Raw genomic sequence first — 17824 nt, 5'->3', positions numbered from 1 at the left:
GCCGACATGGATAACATAGCTATTTGCCATGGCTCATGAATCATGACACCGCGAGTCCATTATGGATCAAGAAGAAAAAGAAACAAAGCAATAATTTGAGGAAATGGCAAGGAAAGATGCTGCAGAATATTTGTCTTCTCTTCAATTGACTTTCTTAGAGGGTAAAGTTACTAATTTCAAGAACCACATGCTGTAATTTTGTGACTATGCATATCCAGCATGCATAAAGTATAAGAAATTCAGACCTCCCAGGATGCTAGAGTCTTCATGTAGGGTGGAAGTTGCTCGTACTCCTCCTTTGACGCCCTTATCATTTATTTGAACGAACTGCATTCATGGAGTTAACAGTGAAAAAAATCAGAATGACCAAGATTTGATCTGTCTTTAAAACATCCAAGACATTCATGCTAATCACCTTGCTCATTTCTTTCATCCTGGGGAGCTATGAGTTGAGGTTCCTTCGTGATATTTTGTCCAGCATCAGCACTGATCAGTGTAGAGTACTAAAAAAATATGATATTTTTAACATGAGACTAAAATAAGGAAATGAACATTAGAGGTAAACAAATAACAGTGGAGAAGCGTGAAAGGTGATAGCTATAGATATATGAATGGATTTCTTTCTATTAGCTTTCAGGATTCTTCTAAAGTTTCTTTGGGCTTTCACTATAATCTGTGATTGCAAAATCCCAGCAAATTATTAGTATTCAAGCCAAAAATTAGCAGCTAACAAGAAATACTAATACCTTCCTACTATCTGGTTCCCAAGAGCCTGAATCTGTAGGCGCAAACTTAGAGCATGGAAGGCTAAAAAGCTAGGAACATTCAGAACATAGCAGACTATACCATGGCAACACAATAACAGGCGAAAGATTATAGAAGATAAATCGATTCATCTCTTCATGATCCACCCATTATCAAGTAGCAGTAATTTTAATGAGCAAACGACAAGCCACGATTAACAACAAAGCAGGGGCGGAGAGAGGGGGGCGGACATGGGCCTGCCACCCCCCATGAGTCCCAAATTTCCATTACAAATTTAAATTTTGATTAATTTTTTATAGAAATTTGTATGATTGGCCCCCTAACAATGAAAAAAACAACATCCTGGCTCCGCCCCTGCAACAAAGAGTAACCTTTTTTATCCAAGATCTGGCAAACAACTGAAGACGAGAAAGTAAAGCGAGAGCAGGGCGCACCTGATGAGCAACTTGTGGCAACGAACCCACCGCAAGCAAAATCCGCGACCTGCATGAGCGGCAGCGGGTCCGAGGGACGGAACCCCTCGGCGCCGAGGCCAACGGAGAGCTCTCCTAGTAGCTCGCGCCGAAGGGCGGGGCCAACGGTGAGCTCGTCAAGCAGCGGCGCGCCAGAGGACGGGTCGAGGAGCCCGACGGCCGCCAGGAAGCGGTCGGCCGATGCGACCACGAATGCCACGCCCTTGCCCGTGAAGGTGATGAGCAGCCGCCCACCGCCCTCGTCGACGATGACGACGCGTCTGGCTACGGGTTCGAGCGCCTCGCAGCGACGCACCGCACCTCCCGCCTGTCGTAGCATCATCGCTAGTCCACACGCTGCGGGCCTCCCCCAAGGCACTCGCTCTGCTGAACCTCACGCGCCGCCTCCACCGGCGCAGCTCACTCCACTTCCTCCACCTCTTGCTGCATGTCTTCCACTTCCGCGCCCTGCTCGTGCTCTCCCTCTTGCTAACCCCACCGCCGCGGACCTCTGCGTTGTCACCAACTCTCCCTCCTGCTGGCGATCTGGATCTTGCGGGAGCGGGCGGCGGCGGCGGGGAGCAGGAGGAGCGGCTGCTGGGAGGTGCGACGGAAGCGGAACCAGATCCTCTGACATAGTTGGGAGTATACCAGAGGGACGTCAACCTCCCTGCAGCGTCAGATTCACGATGGTGCGTGAGATCAAGAGAACAAAAACAACACCCTACGGCCCATTAGACAGCCCAATATCAACTTAAATAGCCCAGATGCTTCCGTTCCGTGAAAAAAAAAATACCGCAGCCGCCGGCTACCTCGCCGCCGCCCACCGCGCTCCGCCGCCACCGGCTACCTCGCCGCCGCTCACCGCACCAGGCCGCCACCAGCTATCTCGGATCGCTCGTCGCCGTTCAAATGCCACACCTTCGCTTCTCCATCCATTGGCCGTCCCTGCCCTGCCATCCGCCGTTGTGAAGTCGCCTCTGCCAGGGGGCCTGACCACGGCTGTAGGCAGCGGCGGAGGTTGGCCGCCAGTTGCAACATCGCCAAGGGGAGGTGGCCGGTGCTGCCAAGCTCACACCATCGTATGAGGAAGGACAACTACTGCATACAATCTTTTGGTGGAGGACAACAGAAGCAAGTTGAGAAGCCAGCAGCACAAGCTAGTTGAGAAGCAGTAGCAGACAAAATGTTGTGAAAATGTTGAGATTCCTGCAGAGATTTCTGCATGCTGTCAAATGCATTCATACATTCACATCACTGGAAGGTAAATACATAAATTACACAGAACTAAAGTTATCCATGCTTCTAGGATGCTTGCAAAATAGCAAAAGAAAGGTGAACGCATATGCCCACTTGGAGCAAAAAAGCAAACCAGAGTTACTACAATAAATCTCCAGTAAGAAGATCATCACTGATTGGTCCAGTCAAGTGTTGGGTGAAGCTTTTGAGGGCCATCTTCTCATTGGAATCCTTCTCCTTGTCCATCAAAGCCTGTTCACCATCAAAGTCATCAATAATTGATCCCTGCAGAGCTAAATAACCAGAAACACTATCTCCTGCTATTTTTGCTTGTGCACCATCATTACTTGGGTCTTCCCCAACATGCTGAATCATTAAAAAAACAAAAACAAATGGTTCAGACAAACATGAATAATACACTAGAATGGAATTGTTCTTCATATCGTACCATTGTTTTTTTCCTTGTGATGTAGCTTTGCTTTTCCTCTTTTTCCCAGACTTGGGCTTCTTATCAAGCCAATTTCTTTGTTGCTTTGAACTTTTTGTTTGAACATCCTTTTTCTTTAGGCGAGCATTAATCAGCAATTCATTTGGTGAAGTAGCATTTGTGGGAACTGTGGTTGGATCCTCAAAAGTACCTGTATATGCATTGATTTTGTCTTCAATTTGCTTACCAAGGGTGTCAAGTGTGCTGTCTACTAGCATGGTGCATTCAGGAAAGTTGGCTACTCGATGTGCCAAATTGAGAAATTTGTGGGACATAAATATGAAGCGAAGCATAGCATCCATCTTTGGATTTTCAATTATATTTCTTCCCTGGTTGTCTTGTACAGTTCCACTTCATGCATTTCGTGTCCACCGCTTTAACACGTATTGCGGTGGCAGTGACTTGATATTCATCAAATCAAGAACTTTAAGAGCATGACCACACAATATTCCAATCCTATCAAATTGTTGGCAGCTGCATGTAACTGTTTGTTTCATAGGATCGCCGATAACTTTGTACTCCTCCTCATAGATACAATGTGCTATTAGATATTCATTATTACCATCAAATGCATTGGTGCAAGCTGCCAAGGATCTTTCATATTCACCTTGAAAGGCTTCAAATATAGGTGGTGTATACAGCTTGCTGGCTTGACTCAACATAGGTGGTGGTCTCTTCATGCAGATTTTAGGCAACTTTTTTCTTGAATTCAATTCTGAATCCAATTCATTATTCCTCTTTCCTTGCACCACCCTTTCAAAATGCTTGAAGAACCGGATGATATCAAAATCAAATTTGAAATGCTTGTAAATCTGAAATTTTTCTCTGTGACACCATTAAATGTATGGTTTCAGGAAGGTGTAGTTTGTGATTGTGTTCCAAAAACACATCAGATACTTTCAGAATTTCCTTTTTCCTATCAAGTTTAAGATTCATGTGAACTTGACAGTCTGTTCTAGTTTCAGCTCGAGGGCACTTTGTTAAAGGATCCCTTTTGTCTGCTACTCGATGACTCTCATTTGCACAAACAAATTTACATGATGTAATCTTGCCATCAGACTCCCTTTTGTTTGTGTACCTTTTTCTAACTTCAAAGCCTCTGTGCCCACCATAACGAAGCCAAAATGCCCAAGCCTCATCTGAACTTCCAAATTCCATGCCAACTTGAGGTATGAAATCTGGTAGTATAGCTCTGCAATAGAAAATTAACATAAGCGACAAACTTGTGCAATTGCAAAGAACAAACAAGGAGCAGCAGTACTTGGCAATAGGGCAACTAAAACCATCTAATATCACATAAAAAGTGGGTTGTATTACTTACGCATTGGACTCATTGTCTGCTTTGTTGCCCTCTTCTTCCATCTCAACCAGGTGCTTCTTTCATGAGAGAAGGAACCACCTGATCAAGTTCAGAACAATCTGATGATCAACGCGTCACAACAATCTCAACCATTCAGCTGAAGATGTTAGGAGCAAGATCAGACTTACACGATTGAAGACCAGCTTGTCGCTAGAGCTCGTCCCCTCCGGCGATGGTATTTTTCGCGCCCTTTGTCTGGTTCTCGCGCCCTTTGTCTGGTTCTCGTGCCCTTTTCCGTCGGCCTCACGCCATTTCTGCGACCGTGTGTTCCTTTTCCCTCTCTGCTCGCTCGTGTGCAGGCAACTGGGCTGTTTAAGTTGATCTTGGGCTGTCTAATGGGCCGTAGGGTCTTGTTTTTGTTCTGTTGATCTCGCGCACCATCGATCATGAATCTGACGCTGCAGGGAGGTTGACGTCCCTCTGGTATACTCCCAACTATGTCAGAGGATCTGGTTCCGACGGAAGCAGGTGGAGAGGGGAAGGGGGTGGAGGAGGCGGCGGCGTGGAGGCAGAGAGGAGAGGGCAGAAGTGGGGAGCAGAAGAGCGAGGGAGAGAGTGGGTGGCGGCCGGGAGGAGGGAGAGGGGGTAGGGTTCGGGTGCGGCGGGAGGGCGTAAACGAAAAAATGCTTAGGGATTTTTGCAAACACAACAGCATTATCAGATTTTCTCTTCTTTTTGTGAAAATAAATATTATGTTGAGGGTCTGCGCGAAAAATTTTAGAGGACATTTTTGCAAAATGGCCAGAGCTCACGCGAAAGCGACACGCGTTCGGTTTTTGGCGTGGGATGCGGAGAGGAGCTCAAAGGGTAGTCGACTTTAATCAAGCTGATGCTACGACTTAGATGTCCAATTTTTTTCATCATCAGACGGACACATGTTGTAAGGGATAAGCACCAATGCTGCAATATTTGTTTTTTCTGTTCCCCACTAGATGTTGCATGAAACAGGATGTTAAATGTTACGGTAGGAATTTTCCATTCTTTGCAATATTGCAACGGACCATCTGAAGAATTCTGATCAGACATCCAAACGCTAGAAGCGCTATTTTTTTTATCTTTACTTGATTATTTATCGGGTCAGGTTGGGTTCGAACGAGGTCAAAAAAAATCTGGTGTTTTTTGGTCGGCTTGAACCTAGCCCGACTCGATCATCAGGTCAGATTTTTTGGCCCGAGCCCGAATCGACATGTGGTTGGGTTGGGTCAGGTCAAACACGTTTTTTTTATATAAACTTCGGGTCGGTCAGGTTTTGAGTTGAAAAATAGAGTCCGTACCTAATCGGGTTGGGTTTTGCGTTGGGTCGAAAATTTTGGCCGAGCCTAATCTATGCATTGATCAGGTTGGGTTGGGTCAGGATTTTTGGCGGGTCAGGTCAATTTATCGGATCAGGTCAATTTATTGGATCGGCTGGCCCACGATCAAGATCGGTTGTACGTTCCTTCTCTATTGATACATGCCCGGCAAATTTCTTGCCATTTTATTTTCAAAAAGATACAATGAAGTGATTGCCATGTAAAACCATTACAAAAAGGTAATTAACATCAAATACTTAGCTTCGCGCTTCATTGGAACAAACGTTTCATCAAAGTGTTTCCTTGCTGGGAGAATGATGCTTTACTGGAAATGATTGTCGTACTTGAAGCAAAATTGTGTATACGTGCTCGTCGATAACGAATTAATAAGTATATAAAATATTAGAAATGATGGTAGTTGTATATAAAATATATTTCTACAGATTACAAATATTAATTAATAAGTATAAAATATATAAAAATAATTTCATGTACAAATATGTAGAGTACTCCTACTTTAACTAATATTTATTTACTAAATTAATAATATTGGTCATTAAAAATAGAGATAACTTTCAAGTAGTATAAGTGGATACATCATCAGTAATGCTAAATTAATATAATTTGTTAATAGTTATAAAGATAAGTTTTAGATGGTTTTACATGATACGTTTTTCTTCACGGATATAGATATTGTTGAATATAAATGTAAAATCGGATTAAAAAAGTTCATAAAAAATAGATTCAGATATATGCAATTTAGTCCCACGTCAAAATTTGAATACGAATACATACGCGGATACCATATTTTTCCGTTCCATCCCTAATTATTCGATAGACCCTGACGATGTAAGCCACTTTAAAAAAAAAATCGACGCAAGCAACTTCTTCTCCACCGACCTTTGCGAGGAACCCGACCCACACGGCCCACCTGTAAGTCTAGCCCATTATTACCACGACATGAATGCAGCACCCGCGGACGGCGGACACGGCCTCGGCTCGGTTCCTCGCCACTTCCATAGTTCCAGCCATAAACCGTAAACCGCCGCGCGCCTAGGTTTCGCGTTCGCTCGCTGCCGCCACCGCCGGAGGATCGGAGCGTGCAGTCCGTCGTCCGAAGATGTCGCTGCGGCCGAGCGAGCAGGCGGCGCACCGCCGGAGCAGCTTCAAGGCGTCGGTGAGCGCGGCCGACTGGTGGCGGCGGCGCGTCAGCTGCATGGACGGCATCCGCAAGGAGGTCCGCAGCAGCGCCCTCCGGAGGAAGCGCTGCGGGGGCTCCGAGGCGGCGCCGCTCGCGCACCCGGCGGCGCTCGGGAAGACGGTGGGTTCGCCGCCGTTGCCGGTTTTCGTTTCGTCCGAGTCCGACGAGGTTTAATTTTTTTCACTCCGTTTCGTTTTCATGAATCTTTGTTCCCCACCCCCTATGCGTTGGTGTAGCTGGCGAACCTGCCGCAGTTGGTGGCGGGGTTGTACTCGGATGACAGCAGAGCGCAGTTTGAGGCGGACAGGGAGTTCAGGAAAATGCTCTCGATCGGTGCGTTCCTTCCTTTCCTGAATTCTCCCATCCCTGCCTTTTCATTTGCATCGAATAAAATTTGTCGGACTTCTGTTGAAATTGTAGATAACATTCTCATCTGGTATTGCTGAATTTGCGTCCAATTTTTACTGTGTGGTGCTGTTGTCCAGACTAAAACTGAAATATAGAGTATGTTCATATCTTCTCTGATCGTTAACAATGGATCCATGTATCAGATCGGGACCCCCCAATTCAGGAGGTGGTTAACTGTGGAGTTTTGCCTTGCTTGGTACGGTTGCTTTCCAGGGAGGACTACCCTGAGCTCCAGGTATGCGTAGTGATTTTGCCTATCACTTTTGACATGAATGCTGCTCCGATTGGAACTCGTGCTTAAGACTTCGCAATAGCTGTACTAGTGCGTTGCAGTATATAGAATTGTTTCGAGTTGGGTTGAACTGGGAGTATACTTGGTATTGTAAACTCAAAATCAGTCGTGCAAACATAACAATGTGGTTTTACTTGCTTGAACATTATAATGGTGTTAGCTTAAGTGCTTAACTTTACATGGAAGGAAAAGGTCTATTATGTGGTGTTAATTCCGAATTGTTTATGTTGAATCGTGAACTTATTTTTTCTTGTTTTGTTGTGGCTGCAGTTTGAGGCCACATGGGCTCTCACTAACATTGCCTCTGGAACTTCCGAGCACACCATGCTGGTTGTTAATACTGGTGCCATACCCAGCTTTGTGAAGCTCTTCAGCTCACCAAATGAAGATGTCTGTGAACAGGCATGATATAGGAAACAAACTTTTGCCATTTTCAATTTGCAAATGTTCCATATTATTAGAAGCATGGGGAGGTCTAAAAGCATAATTTGTTTCGATTTTGTAGGCTGTGTGGGCCCTGGGAAACGTGGCTGGTGACTCTGCAGAATGCCGTGACGTTGTGCTTGCACATGGCGCTCTCTTTCCACTACTTCAGCTGTTTAATGAGAACCCCAGAGCCTCATTGCTGAGGAATGGTACCTGGTGCCTCAGTAACCTTTGCCGTGGAAAACCCAACTTTCAACATGTAAGGATGTCCTCTGATGATGTATTGGCCATATATGTTGTTTAATGACAGATGGTTAACTGGTTTTGTGATTGAGCAGGTGAAGCCAGCACTCCTAGTTTTGCGACAGCTCATTCACTCTGAAGACGAGGATGTCCTTAGTGATGCCTGCTGGGCACTCTCTTACTTGTCTCTTGGGGGTGACAATACCAATGTCCAAGCTGTGATTGAAACTGGAGCATGCCCTAGACTTGTTGAGCTCCTTAGGTAAGTTTTTCGTTTTGAACTTAATACTTTAGAATTTGTTTGAGAAATATGCAAAGTCTAATGCACAAGCTACATATCAATTTAGCCATCCTTCACCTTCGGTGCTCTTTCCTTCTCTGCGTGTGGTTGGTAGCATTGCCTCAGGGGATCAAGCTCATACTCAGGTATTCTTTCTTTCTAACATTGTCATACCAGACATAGCTTTAGTATATCTCTAGTAGTATTTTAGCCAAGATAATAAATCATGTCAAATTTCAGCATAAAAATAAAGAGTAGAACGATTTTTATCTAGATAGTAGTGCAACTTATGCAATAGCATCCATTATAGTTTGGTAAATTAGTTGTTTTCTTCCAGTTTGTTGCTACCTGGTTTGTATTCCTTTATCGTTCTTCTATTTACCAAACTGGTTCATGCCATTGCTCAGTTTGGTTCATCATTTCCTTTTATTTGGGTACTACATTCTTCTAAACTGATGTACCCATTCTATGCACTTATGCTGCAATTTTGTCTTTTGTTTGTAATTTGTTTTGGATTTTTATGTTACCCTTGATTATATTTTCTGCTGTATATTCATGTCATAATTGTGTTTTTCCCCTTCTTCAGTGCATTGTTGATCATCAAGCACTTCCCTACCTTTTAAATCTTCTGGTAACAAATCAAAAGAAAAGCGTCAAAAAAGAAGCTTGCTGGACAATCTCCAACATCACAGCTGGAAACCGGGAGCAGATTCAGGTTTGTAAACCTCACTAAACATTGTTGTTTGGCAAATTGTTAGGCTGTGAGATCGTAGAGCTACTAAACAGAGGTAATTGTGAAATTTCGCATCTGTTGTGAAGTTGCCATGTATCATCGATGCGGGCACTGGCGGAGCTTGATCTCTGATATCAGAAGAATGAGGGGGGCCACCTTTTTGTTACAGTAATGAACAATGTCAAAATCACTGTTCATCTAGTGTAAACTTTCCAAAGCCAGGGGGCCATGGCCCCATTGGCCCTAACGAAGCTCCGCCACTGGATGTGGGGGCATGTTAAATTCAATTTGTTTGATAATTATAGTTTACTGAAGTCTAACTTTTATCTTTACTCATCTTCTAGGCTGTGATCAACGGGAACCTAATTGGTCCTTTGGTGCATCTGATGCGTACTGCTGAGTGTGCTGTCAGAGATGAGGCTGCTTGTGTTAGGATTAGTTGAGATCTTGTAATGTAAATCTGTAATGGTCACAACCGAAACTGTTGAGCTAGAGATAGACTAGAGTTTGAGTTGTATAATTAGAGATAGAGCCAAATACGTTTCGGTTGTTAACTTGACTTGTAAGCCACGCTAAGGGTTGTTCTTAGCTTATATAAATACATCACGCGGCCTCCTCCGGGAGGTGATAACGCTTCCTAAATCTTCTACATGGTAATCAGAGCCAACCTCTACAAACACATCTACAATGCCGAGGTCCTCATCTATGGAGTCTGGCTCGTCCCTTCCTGCTTCCTTTGGGCATCCGGTCTCTGAGAAGCTCACGAAGTCCAACTATGCACTTTGGAAAGTGCAGGTGCTCCCGGCCATCCGAGGGGCACAACTCACGGGGTACATCGACGGCACCAAACCTGCGCCACCAACTGAGATTGATGGCAAGGTGGATGGCAAGGATGCAAAAGTGATGAACCTTGACTACACAAAGTGGCTAGCTTTGGATCAACAGGTATTCAGCTACCTTGTGGCCTCGCTGTCACGTGATGTTCTTTCACAGGTTGCAAATTGCACCACAGCAGCTCAAATATGGGCTGCACTCGAGGAGATGTACTCCTCTCGTATTAGGGCACGGGCTGTCAACACCCGAATATCTCTGGCCACATTGAAGAAGGGGGCCATGTCGATCTCGGAGTATTTCAGCAAGATGCGTGAGCTTGGAGATGAGATGGCAAGCGCTGGTAAACCTCTAGATGATGAAGATCTGGTCTCCTACATACTGACCGGACTCGATATGGATTTTAATCCTATTGTGTCTGCGGTCCTTGCTCGCGTCGAACCGATTTCCGTCGGTGAGCTCTACACCCAGTTGCTAGCCTTCGAGCAGCGGCTGGACCTCTTCCAGACTAGCTCAGGATCATCCGCAAATGCCGCTACTCGTGGTGGTCGTGGAGGAAACCGTGGCGGCCGTGTACGCGGCTCCAATCGGGGCCGTGGCAATGGTGGACATTCCCGCGGCGGCTACAATGGTGGGAACAGCAACAACAGTAGAAGCAAGTCCAAGATCAAATGTCAACTGTGCTTGAAGGAGGGCCACTCCGTAGTCAACTGTTGGTACCGTTTTGATGAGGATTTTGTACCACCTGAGGAAAAGACAGCTGCAGCAGCATCAAACAACTATGGCATCGATACAAACTGGTACACTGACTCAGGCTCTACTGATCACATCACGGGGGAGCTAGACAAGATCACCATCCGTGACAGGTATAGTGGTGATCAACAGATCCACGCAGCAAACGGGACAGGTATGGATATTGCACATATTGGTCATGCATTATGTCATACCCCTAGTCATGATTTACTTCTTAAAAATGTTCTTCATGTTCCACAAACATCGAAGAATTTAATTTCTGTTCATCGCCTTACTGCTGATAACAATGCCTATCTAGAGTTTCATCCGGATGTATTCTTTGTCAAGGATCAGGTGTCGAAGAAAGTTCTTCTGCAAGGCAGAAGTAGAGGAGGTCTATATCCTCTACCAGCTACATCCTTGTTTACATCTCTAGACATTGACTCCGGGCGAATTTACATCTCTAGAGATGTTGTGTTTGATGAAAATATATTCCCTTTTGCCAAACTTAATCCAAATGCTGGTGCTAGGCTCCGAGCAGAAGTATCCCTTCTACCTTCCTTGTTTATCTCTGACACGCTAGGGGGTGATCGAGTGCAAAACCATGTGCATAATGTTCCTACTAATGTGTCACCAAGTTTGCATTCGCAGAATCTCTCTACTTCAGCAGATATCCGCAACACTTCATCAGAGGGAACATGCACAGATTTTGGAGCTGATATGCTGCCAACCGAACCTTCTGTTCTCCTACAGCTGCCAGGAGAATCTGCGCCAACTGCAGCGGCGCCTCAGTCATCGTCGCATCCGCCGCCTGCCTCTCCTTTGCCGACGCAGTCTGAGCGAGGGGGAAACGGATCGTCTACATTGCCTTCCGACGATGATACACCGGGCGGATCAGCTATGGCAGGCGAACCTGAGGAACTTGCTGATCCACTACCCCCTTCACAACAAGCTATCTTGGCACCTCCTGCAGGACCAGCAACCAGATTGCAGAGTGGAATTCGCAAGCCCAAATGCTACACTGATGGTATGGTCAGGTATGGGTTGTTAACAGCTGCAGGGGAGCCAAGTTCAGTACGTGAGGCTGTCGAACACCCAATGTGGAAGGAGGCTATGGATGCTGAGTTTATGGCGTTGCAAAGAAACAATACTTGGAGATTAGTTCCTTCACAGCCAGGGAGGAATGTAATTGATTGCAAGTGGGTGTACAAAATAAAAAGAAAAGCTGATGGTTCTATTGATCGTTACAAGGCATGGTTAGTGGCTAAAGAATTCAAGCAAAGATATGGTATTGATTATGAGGACACATTCAGTCCGGTGGTGAAGGCAGCTACAATTAGACTTGTTCTTTCAATCGCCATATCAAGAGGATGGAATCTCAGACAGCTAGATGTGCAGAACGCGTTTCTTCATGGTGTTCTAGAGAAAGAAGTATTTATGAGACAACCACCTGGGTATCTAGACAAGACCTATCCCGATCATGTCTGCAAGCTAGAAAAAGCACTATATGGATTAAAACAAGCTCCCAAAGCTTGGTATTATCGACTCAGTATGAAGTTGCAAGAGTTGGGGTTCAAATCATCTAAAGCCGACACGTCACTCTTCTTCTACAGGAAAGGCAACACAACTATATTCATGTTAATATATGTTGATGATATCATTGTGGCTAGTTCGTCAAGTGCAGCTACAAAAGATCTAGTAGAGACTTTAAGATCAGAATTTGCTCTTAAGGATCTTGGAAATCTGCACTACTTCCTTGGTATTGAGGTGAAGAAAATATCAGATGGAATTATATTGTCACAAGAGAAATATGCAGGCGATTTACTCAAGAGGACAGGGATGCAGCACTGTAAACCTGTTAATACACCCATGTCCACATCAGAAAAAATGTCTGCTCATGAAGGCACGCCATTGGGACCAGAAGATGCAACAAGATATCGAAGCATTGTAGGAGGACTACAATATCTGACACTCACAAGACCTGATCTTTCCTTTGCAGTAAATAAAATATGTCAATATCTACATGCTCCCACTGATTTGCATTGGACGGCAGCCAAAAGAGTGTTAAGATATTTAAAGCATACACTGAATATTGGGATGAAGATAACAAAGTGCATGTCGACTTTGGTCAGTGGGTTCTCTGATGCAGATTGGGCCGGTAGCCTAGAGGATCGGCGCTCTACTGGAGGCTTTGCCATATACTTGGGAAGCAATCTTATCTCGTGGAGTGCTCGGAAGCAAGCAACTGTCCAGGTCTAGCACTGAAAGTGAGTATAAAGCCATGGCCAATGCAACTGCAGAAATTATTTGGATTCAGACATTGCTTCAGGAGCTATGCATACCAAGTCCCAAGGCTGCTGTTTTGTGGTGTGACAATATTGGGGCGACATATTTATCAGCCAACCCGGTGTTCCATGCAAGGACAAAACACATCGAAGTTGATTTTCACTTCGTAAGAGAAAGAGTGTCTGATAAACTTCTTGATGTACGAATCATCTCTACCAATTATCAAATTGCTGATGGTTTCACTAAACCGTTGATATGTCGGAAGTTGGAAGAATTTAGAGACAATCTCAACCTTGATTCCCCCGGCTAAGATTGAGGGAGGATGTTAGGATTAGTTGAGATCTTGTAATGTAAATCTGTAATGGTCACAACCGAAACTGTTGAGCTAGAGATAGACTAGAGTTTGAGTTGTATAATTAGAGATAGAGCCAAATACGTTTCGGTTGTTAACTTGACTTGTAAGCCACGCTAAGGGTTGTTCTTAGCTTATATAAATACATCACGCGGCCTCCTCCAGGAGGTGATAACGCTTCCTAAATCTTCTACAGCTTGGGCAATTAGTAATGCCACATCTGGTGGGACACATGATCAGATAAAGTATGCTAGCTGTTCTCCTTTGCTTTTGTGCTTCTGTGAACATATGCAAGGAATTGCCAATTTATTAACACATCATTTGTTTGCTAGGTATCTTGTAGACCAGGGTTGCATCAAAACCTTTTGTGATTTCCTTGGTTATTCTGACCCTAGTATATTGAAGGTTTGTTTGGAGGGCCTTGTGAATGTCTTGAAGGTTGGGGAGGCAGAAAAGTCCTTGGGGGCTTGCGATGTCAACATGTATGCACAGATGATTGAAGATGCTTATGCTTTGGACAAGATTGAGGACCTCCAGAACCATGACGATGATATGATATATCAGATGGCGACTTTCTTGCTTGAGACGTTCTGGGTAGAGGAAGATGATGTCATGCCCTCAGAGGGTAATGCCCCACCGGGCGGTTTCAACTTTGGATGAAGGTATGCTTCTCTTCACTGGTGATTCGAATTGTCTTGGTAAGTTTATCAGATCAAGTGATGCTTTATTGCCCTGCGGCACAGATTGTCGGGTGTTCATTTAGAAGGTGAATGTGGGCACTAGCTATTTTGCATTGCGGCGTTTTGATCACAACATCGGGAGAGTCATGTTACTCTGTCATGGTCGGGTCGGATCCTATCAGCCTGGTCTCAGGCGCAGTCATCATGGTCAGGTCCTGTCAGCCTGATAAGCACAGTCATCATGGTCGGTCCTGATAAAAGCAGGGTCGCTGGAGTTTCAGTCGATTGGCTGCACTGCCATTGTGCGCCTTGGTGCATCTGTCCTGCTGATGATTCATGTGGTTTGTAGCTCTCCATATGGCGAAGTGGAGACTGCAATGGGGCCAGGCGTCAAGAGGCAAGGCATGATCTTGTCGCTTGCGTTGTCGGAGTGAACTCTTGTTTTCACCTCTGGCCTGTGACATGCGGCTTCGGTACATCTGTTGAGGTGAAAGAGTAGGATAGTTTTCGTTATGGCATCTGGTGATGTAAAACGTTGTCTTCATCAGCTGAAGTCATATAGACATCATGAGCATGTCTGAGAGTTTTGGGAGGCCTACTCGAATCTGTTCTATTTTTTTTTTGGAAGCATTACTCTTTGGGCCATTCTAAACAATTTTTCTGCTGGTGTGTCCTCGTACTTTAGCTGAACATGTATGGCTTATTTGTGCGCATTGTACTATGTGTTGGCTAGGGCTGGCTTGGTCCGGAGGCTCGGCTTGGCGTTTGTTAAGTTTGCGACTACTATAAATTGATGAAGTTTAGCTCGGCTATTTGAAGAGCTGAGCTCGGGCTGAGCTCGTGTTGTTGCGAGTCCTAATCCATTGGTTGATAGAGTGGAGTTAACCCAGCCGTGCCGCTTCTTTCTTTCCTATAAAGCAGACCACAGGCTGATGCAAACAAACAGCAGTAATAAAAGTTCAGGAACCAAACAGCTTCTAACTCATTCCGGAGATCAAATAGCCTAAGAGGGTAAGGAGGTCAATTGTATAGAGCTGCACCATCAAATCAAGTGCTCTCGGCATGATAATTCACCATGCAGTATCGATAAGTAAATGTCGCCTCTAGTCCATATTGGAGCTATACTCTCGGTCATCAAAACTCTCCTTATGAAGATTTTAGACTCGCCACACCAAGGCTCTTGCCAAGTCGAATGAACTACTTGCCATAAAAGTAAATTTTTTATGCATTTATAGTACACCTAGTAAATTTTTATGAGCTGATCCACTGTGTTCGTTTGGCTGTGACTGGTGGCTGGTGCTGATTTAGTCTGAGAGAACAGTACTGCTGTTTGGTTGGCTGACAAGCCAAACGAACAATGATTTTTCTTCCTTGCTACTCCCTCCATATTTCTTTACTTGTCGTTAGGACAAAAAAACTTAGTTTATTTTAGTATAAATTTGTTGTCTGAAATGACAACTAAAAGGATACGGAGGGAGTATATTGTATCATTGATCATCAAACCCTTCCGCGTCTTTAGAATCTTCTGAGAACAAATCAAAAGAAAGTCATGAAAAAAGTAGTTTGCTGGACCATCTCCAACATCACGGCTGGAAACAAGGAGCAGATTCAGGTTGTAAATTTTGAACCAACATGTTTCTATCCTGCAAATCGATAGGGAGGGAGGGAGAACATATAGCTCAAAAGACAATGACACCCTTTTGGTAATCATGAAATTTTAATCTTCACCAATGTATATTACTCCCTCCGTTCTGAAATGTAGGACATTCTAGGATTTAAAATTTATCCTCAAATATGAGGCATTCTATGTTAAAAGTGGACCCAACCATCTTAATTATGCATCGTTTTCGAGTTTTCTCAATAGAAAAATGTACATACAACCATGTAGAGGAGGTGCATGGGGGAGGTGCATGGAGAAATGACATGCTATCTTAATTAGCACATATTTAATGATCCAAATAGAGTTCCAATGCATAATAATTAGGGGTAGAAGAGTCTTTTCTACATAATTATAATCTGTCCTACAAACTCTAGAATGTCCTACATTTCAGGACGGAGTGAGTACGTCACTTGCTCAAGTCATATTGGTTTAGACGAAGATAACACACATGTTGATTTCCACCTGCCATGCATGTTTAGAGGAAGATTCCACACCCATTGGGTACAGGGGCGAAGCTACATTATCCTTGCCTGGTGCACATGCACCATGGTGAAAAAGAAAATTCCTACTAGTTAGCTAAATTTTACCGTGTAAATTACACTAGTTTTCTTCTATCTAAAAGAGATGCACCAGGGTCAATTATAATCTAGCTTCGCCCCTGATTGGGTATTAAGGTCTCTTTTCCACCATGGGTCGACTTTTGCTGAAGATATGCTTCTATATCACCAGTGATTTAAACTGTATGATGGCCTGCTTGTCTCCGTGTATTCCCATTGAAATTGATGCTTTATGCTTTTTCTTTCCACATATGGTCAGATGCTTATTTGGAGAATGTATCCTACCTGTGTGATTCAGCATCCCCTGTTGCGGCGCACGCTTGTATAACCCCAACCATGACCACCTCGTCCCCCTCCACGCCATCCTCCCGCATCCACCTTGTACATACCAAGCGCCTCCACCGGCCTCCCAGCGCTCACAAACCCAGCAACCATCGTGCTCCACGCAACACGGACCCTCTTCGGCATTCCGTCGGACACCTTGACAGCATCCCCCATTGCACCGCATCTCGAGTATAGGTGGAGCAGGGCCGAGCAGACGAACACGTCCTTGCTGTAACCGGCCTTCAACGCGCGGTCCTTGATGTTTTCCGCGCCTGCGAGATCCCCAAGGCGTGCGCACGCGGAGAGGACGTGGCGCTGGAGGAGGAGGAGAGGACGCGGCGGAGGCGGCGCTGGTCGGCGAGGAAGGCGGGAAGGCGCATAGCATTTGGAACATGAACTCGTCAAGAGAGGGAAGGGATCTCCGGCCAGGCGGCCATAGGAGGGGCCGAGGAAACAATTTGGCCCAAAATACCACAGGCCAGAAGGTTACAAACAGCGGACTGAGCGATAGCTCAGTTGGCAACTCCCGAGGATGGGAGGCTGCCGGCGGGGGTTCGAACCCCCGTCCCGCACCTGGGTGCTGAGGCCGTGTGCGTGTGTGAGGTGTGCGTAAGTCTCAATATTGCGCGTCTCGAGACTACTCGGGCAGCTTCGTCTGTGTTGAGTCTGGTCAGTATGGACGCTTAAAATCTTACATGACTCCCCAGTGCTCCTGCTCTCGAGACTACTCGGACAGCTTCGTCTGTGTTGAGTCCGGTCAGCATGGACGCCTAAAATTTTACATGATTCCCTAGTGCTCCTGCGTGATTTCAAAAAAAAAAAAGTTACAAACAGAGTGACGGCCGAAGTTTCAGTATTTTTTTTGTGAAGTACAGTAGTTAAATCTTTATAGTTGAAGTTGCTGTGCAACACATCAGTGAACAGTAGTCCTCATTAATGTTAAGATACTAGTAGTATCTCCCTAGTTTTCTCAGCTCCTCTGTTAATCTGTTTGCAAATCATTACTAGTCAGTTTAAAGGCGCAGGCGCAGGCTTGCAGCAAAACATCCCCTCCAAGTGAAGGCTCCATGGATTTTTACTCTGCGTTCCAGTTCCATGAAATCACTTAGCCCTCGTTCGGGAAGGCCCGGAACGGCCAGGAACGGTCTCCGTTCCGGCCGGATCGGTCTGACCCGATTTGAAAACTGGTCCGACATGGAATCACCGTTCTTTTCGCCCTGGCCC

General features: G+C 45.1%; 1 protein-coding gene, 1 long non-coding RNA gene and 1 other non-coding gene across 4 annotated transcripts; 2 read left to right on the top strand and 1 right to left on the bottom strand.

The window, feature by feature from the left end:
• Positions 1 to 2410: 2410 nt before the first annotated feature.
• On the bottom strand, positions 2411 to 4374 carry LOC120674395. Its single transcript, XR_005675098.1, has 3 exons — positions 4265 to 4374; positions 4022 to 4135; positions 2411 to 2708 (listed from the first exon to the last, which is right to left on the bottom strand). It is a non-coding gene; the product is annotated as an uncharacterized LOC120674395 (long non-coding RNA).
• A 2215-nt stretch (positions 4375 to 6589) lies between these two features.
• Positions 6590 to 14700, top strand: LOC120671849 (importin subunit alpha-1b-like). 2 transcript variants are annotated; one of them, XM_039952105.1, is made up of 12 exons: positions 6590 to 6916; positions 7033 to 7129; positions 7348 to 7439; positions 7767 to 7898; positions 8002 to 8181; positions 8261 to 8427; positions 8513 to 8591; positions 9032 to 9160; positions 9523 to 9604; positions 13576 to 13624; positions 13712 to 14041; positions 14123 to 14700. In XM_039952105.1, the coding sequence occupies exons 1-11, from the start codon at positions 6716 to 6718 to the stop codon at positions 14037 to 14039; spliced, it is 1536 nt and encodes a 511-aa protein (XP_039808039.1). In that variant the 5' UTR covers positions 6590 to 6715; the 3' UTR covers positions 14040 to 14041; positions 14123 to 14700. The 2 variants fall into 2 exon arrangements, with proteins under 2 accessions (XP_039808039.1, XP_039808038.1); XM_039952104.1 differs by lacking the exons at positions 13576 to 13624; positions 13712 to 14041; positions 14123 to 14700 and having other exon boundaries at positions 8561 to 8591; positions 9523 to 9820.
• On the top strand, positions 10358 to 10496 carry LOC120677082. The gene has a single exon (XR_005676147.1). It is a non-coding gene; the product is annotated as a small nucleolar RNA Z247 (small nucleolar RNA).
• Positions 14701 to 17824: the final 3124 nt, after the last annotated feature.

This window comes from Panicum virgatum, chromosome 5N (genome assembly GCF_016808335.1).
Source record: "Panicum virgatum strain AP13 chromosome 5N, P.virgatum_v5, whole genome shotgun sequence".
Taxonomy (NCBI): domain Eukaryota; kingdom Viridiplantae; phylum Streptophyta; class Magnoliopsida; order Poales; family Poaceae; genus Panicum; species Panicum virgatum.
The sequence above is the reverse complement of the archived record's forward strand: the minus strand, read 5'-3'. Positions and strand labels throughout refer to the sequence as shown.

What these genes read in the sequence shown, in the direction of transcription:
- LOC120671849 (XM_039952105.1), top strand. Translation starts at nt 6,716, where the DNA reads ATGTCGCTGCGGCCGAGCGAGCAGGCGGCGCACCGCCGGAGCAGCTTC. An exon ending in ATGAAGATGTCTGTGAACAG is followed by an intron (nt 7,899 to 8,001) that starts GCATGATATAGG and finishes TCGATTTTGTAG; the next exon opens with GCTGTGTGGGCCCTGGGAAA. An exon ending in AGACTTGTTGAGCTCCTTAG is followed by an intron (nt 8,428 to 8,512) that starts GTAAGTTTTTCG and finishes ATATCAATTTAG; the next exon opens with CCATCCTTCACCTTCGGTGC.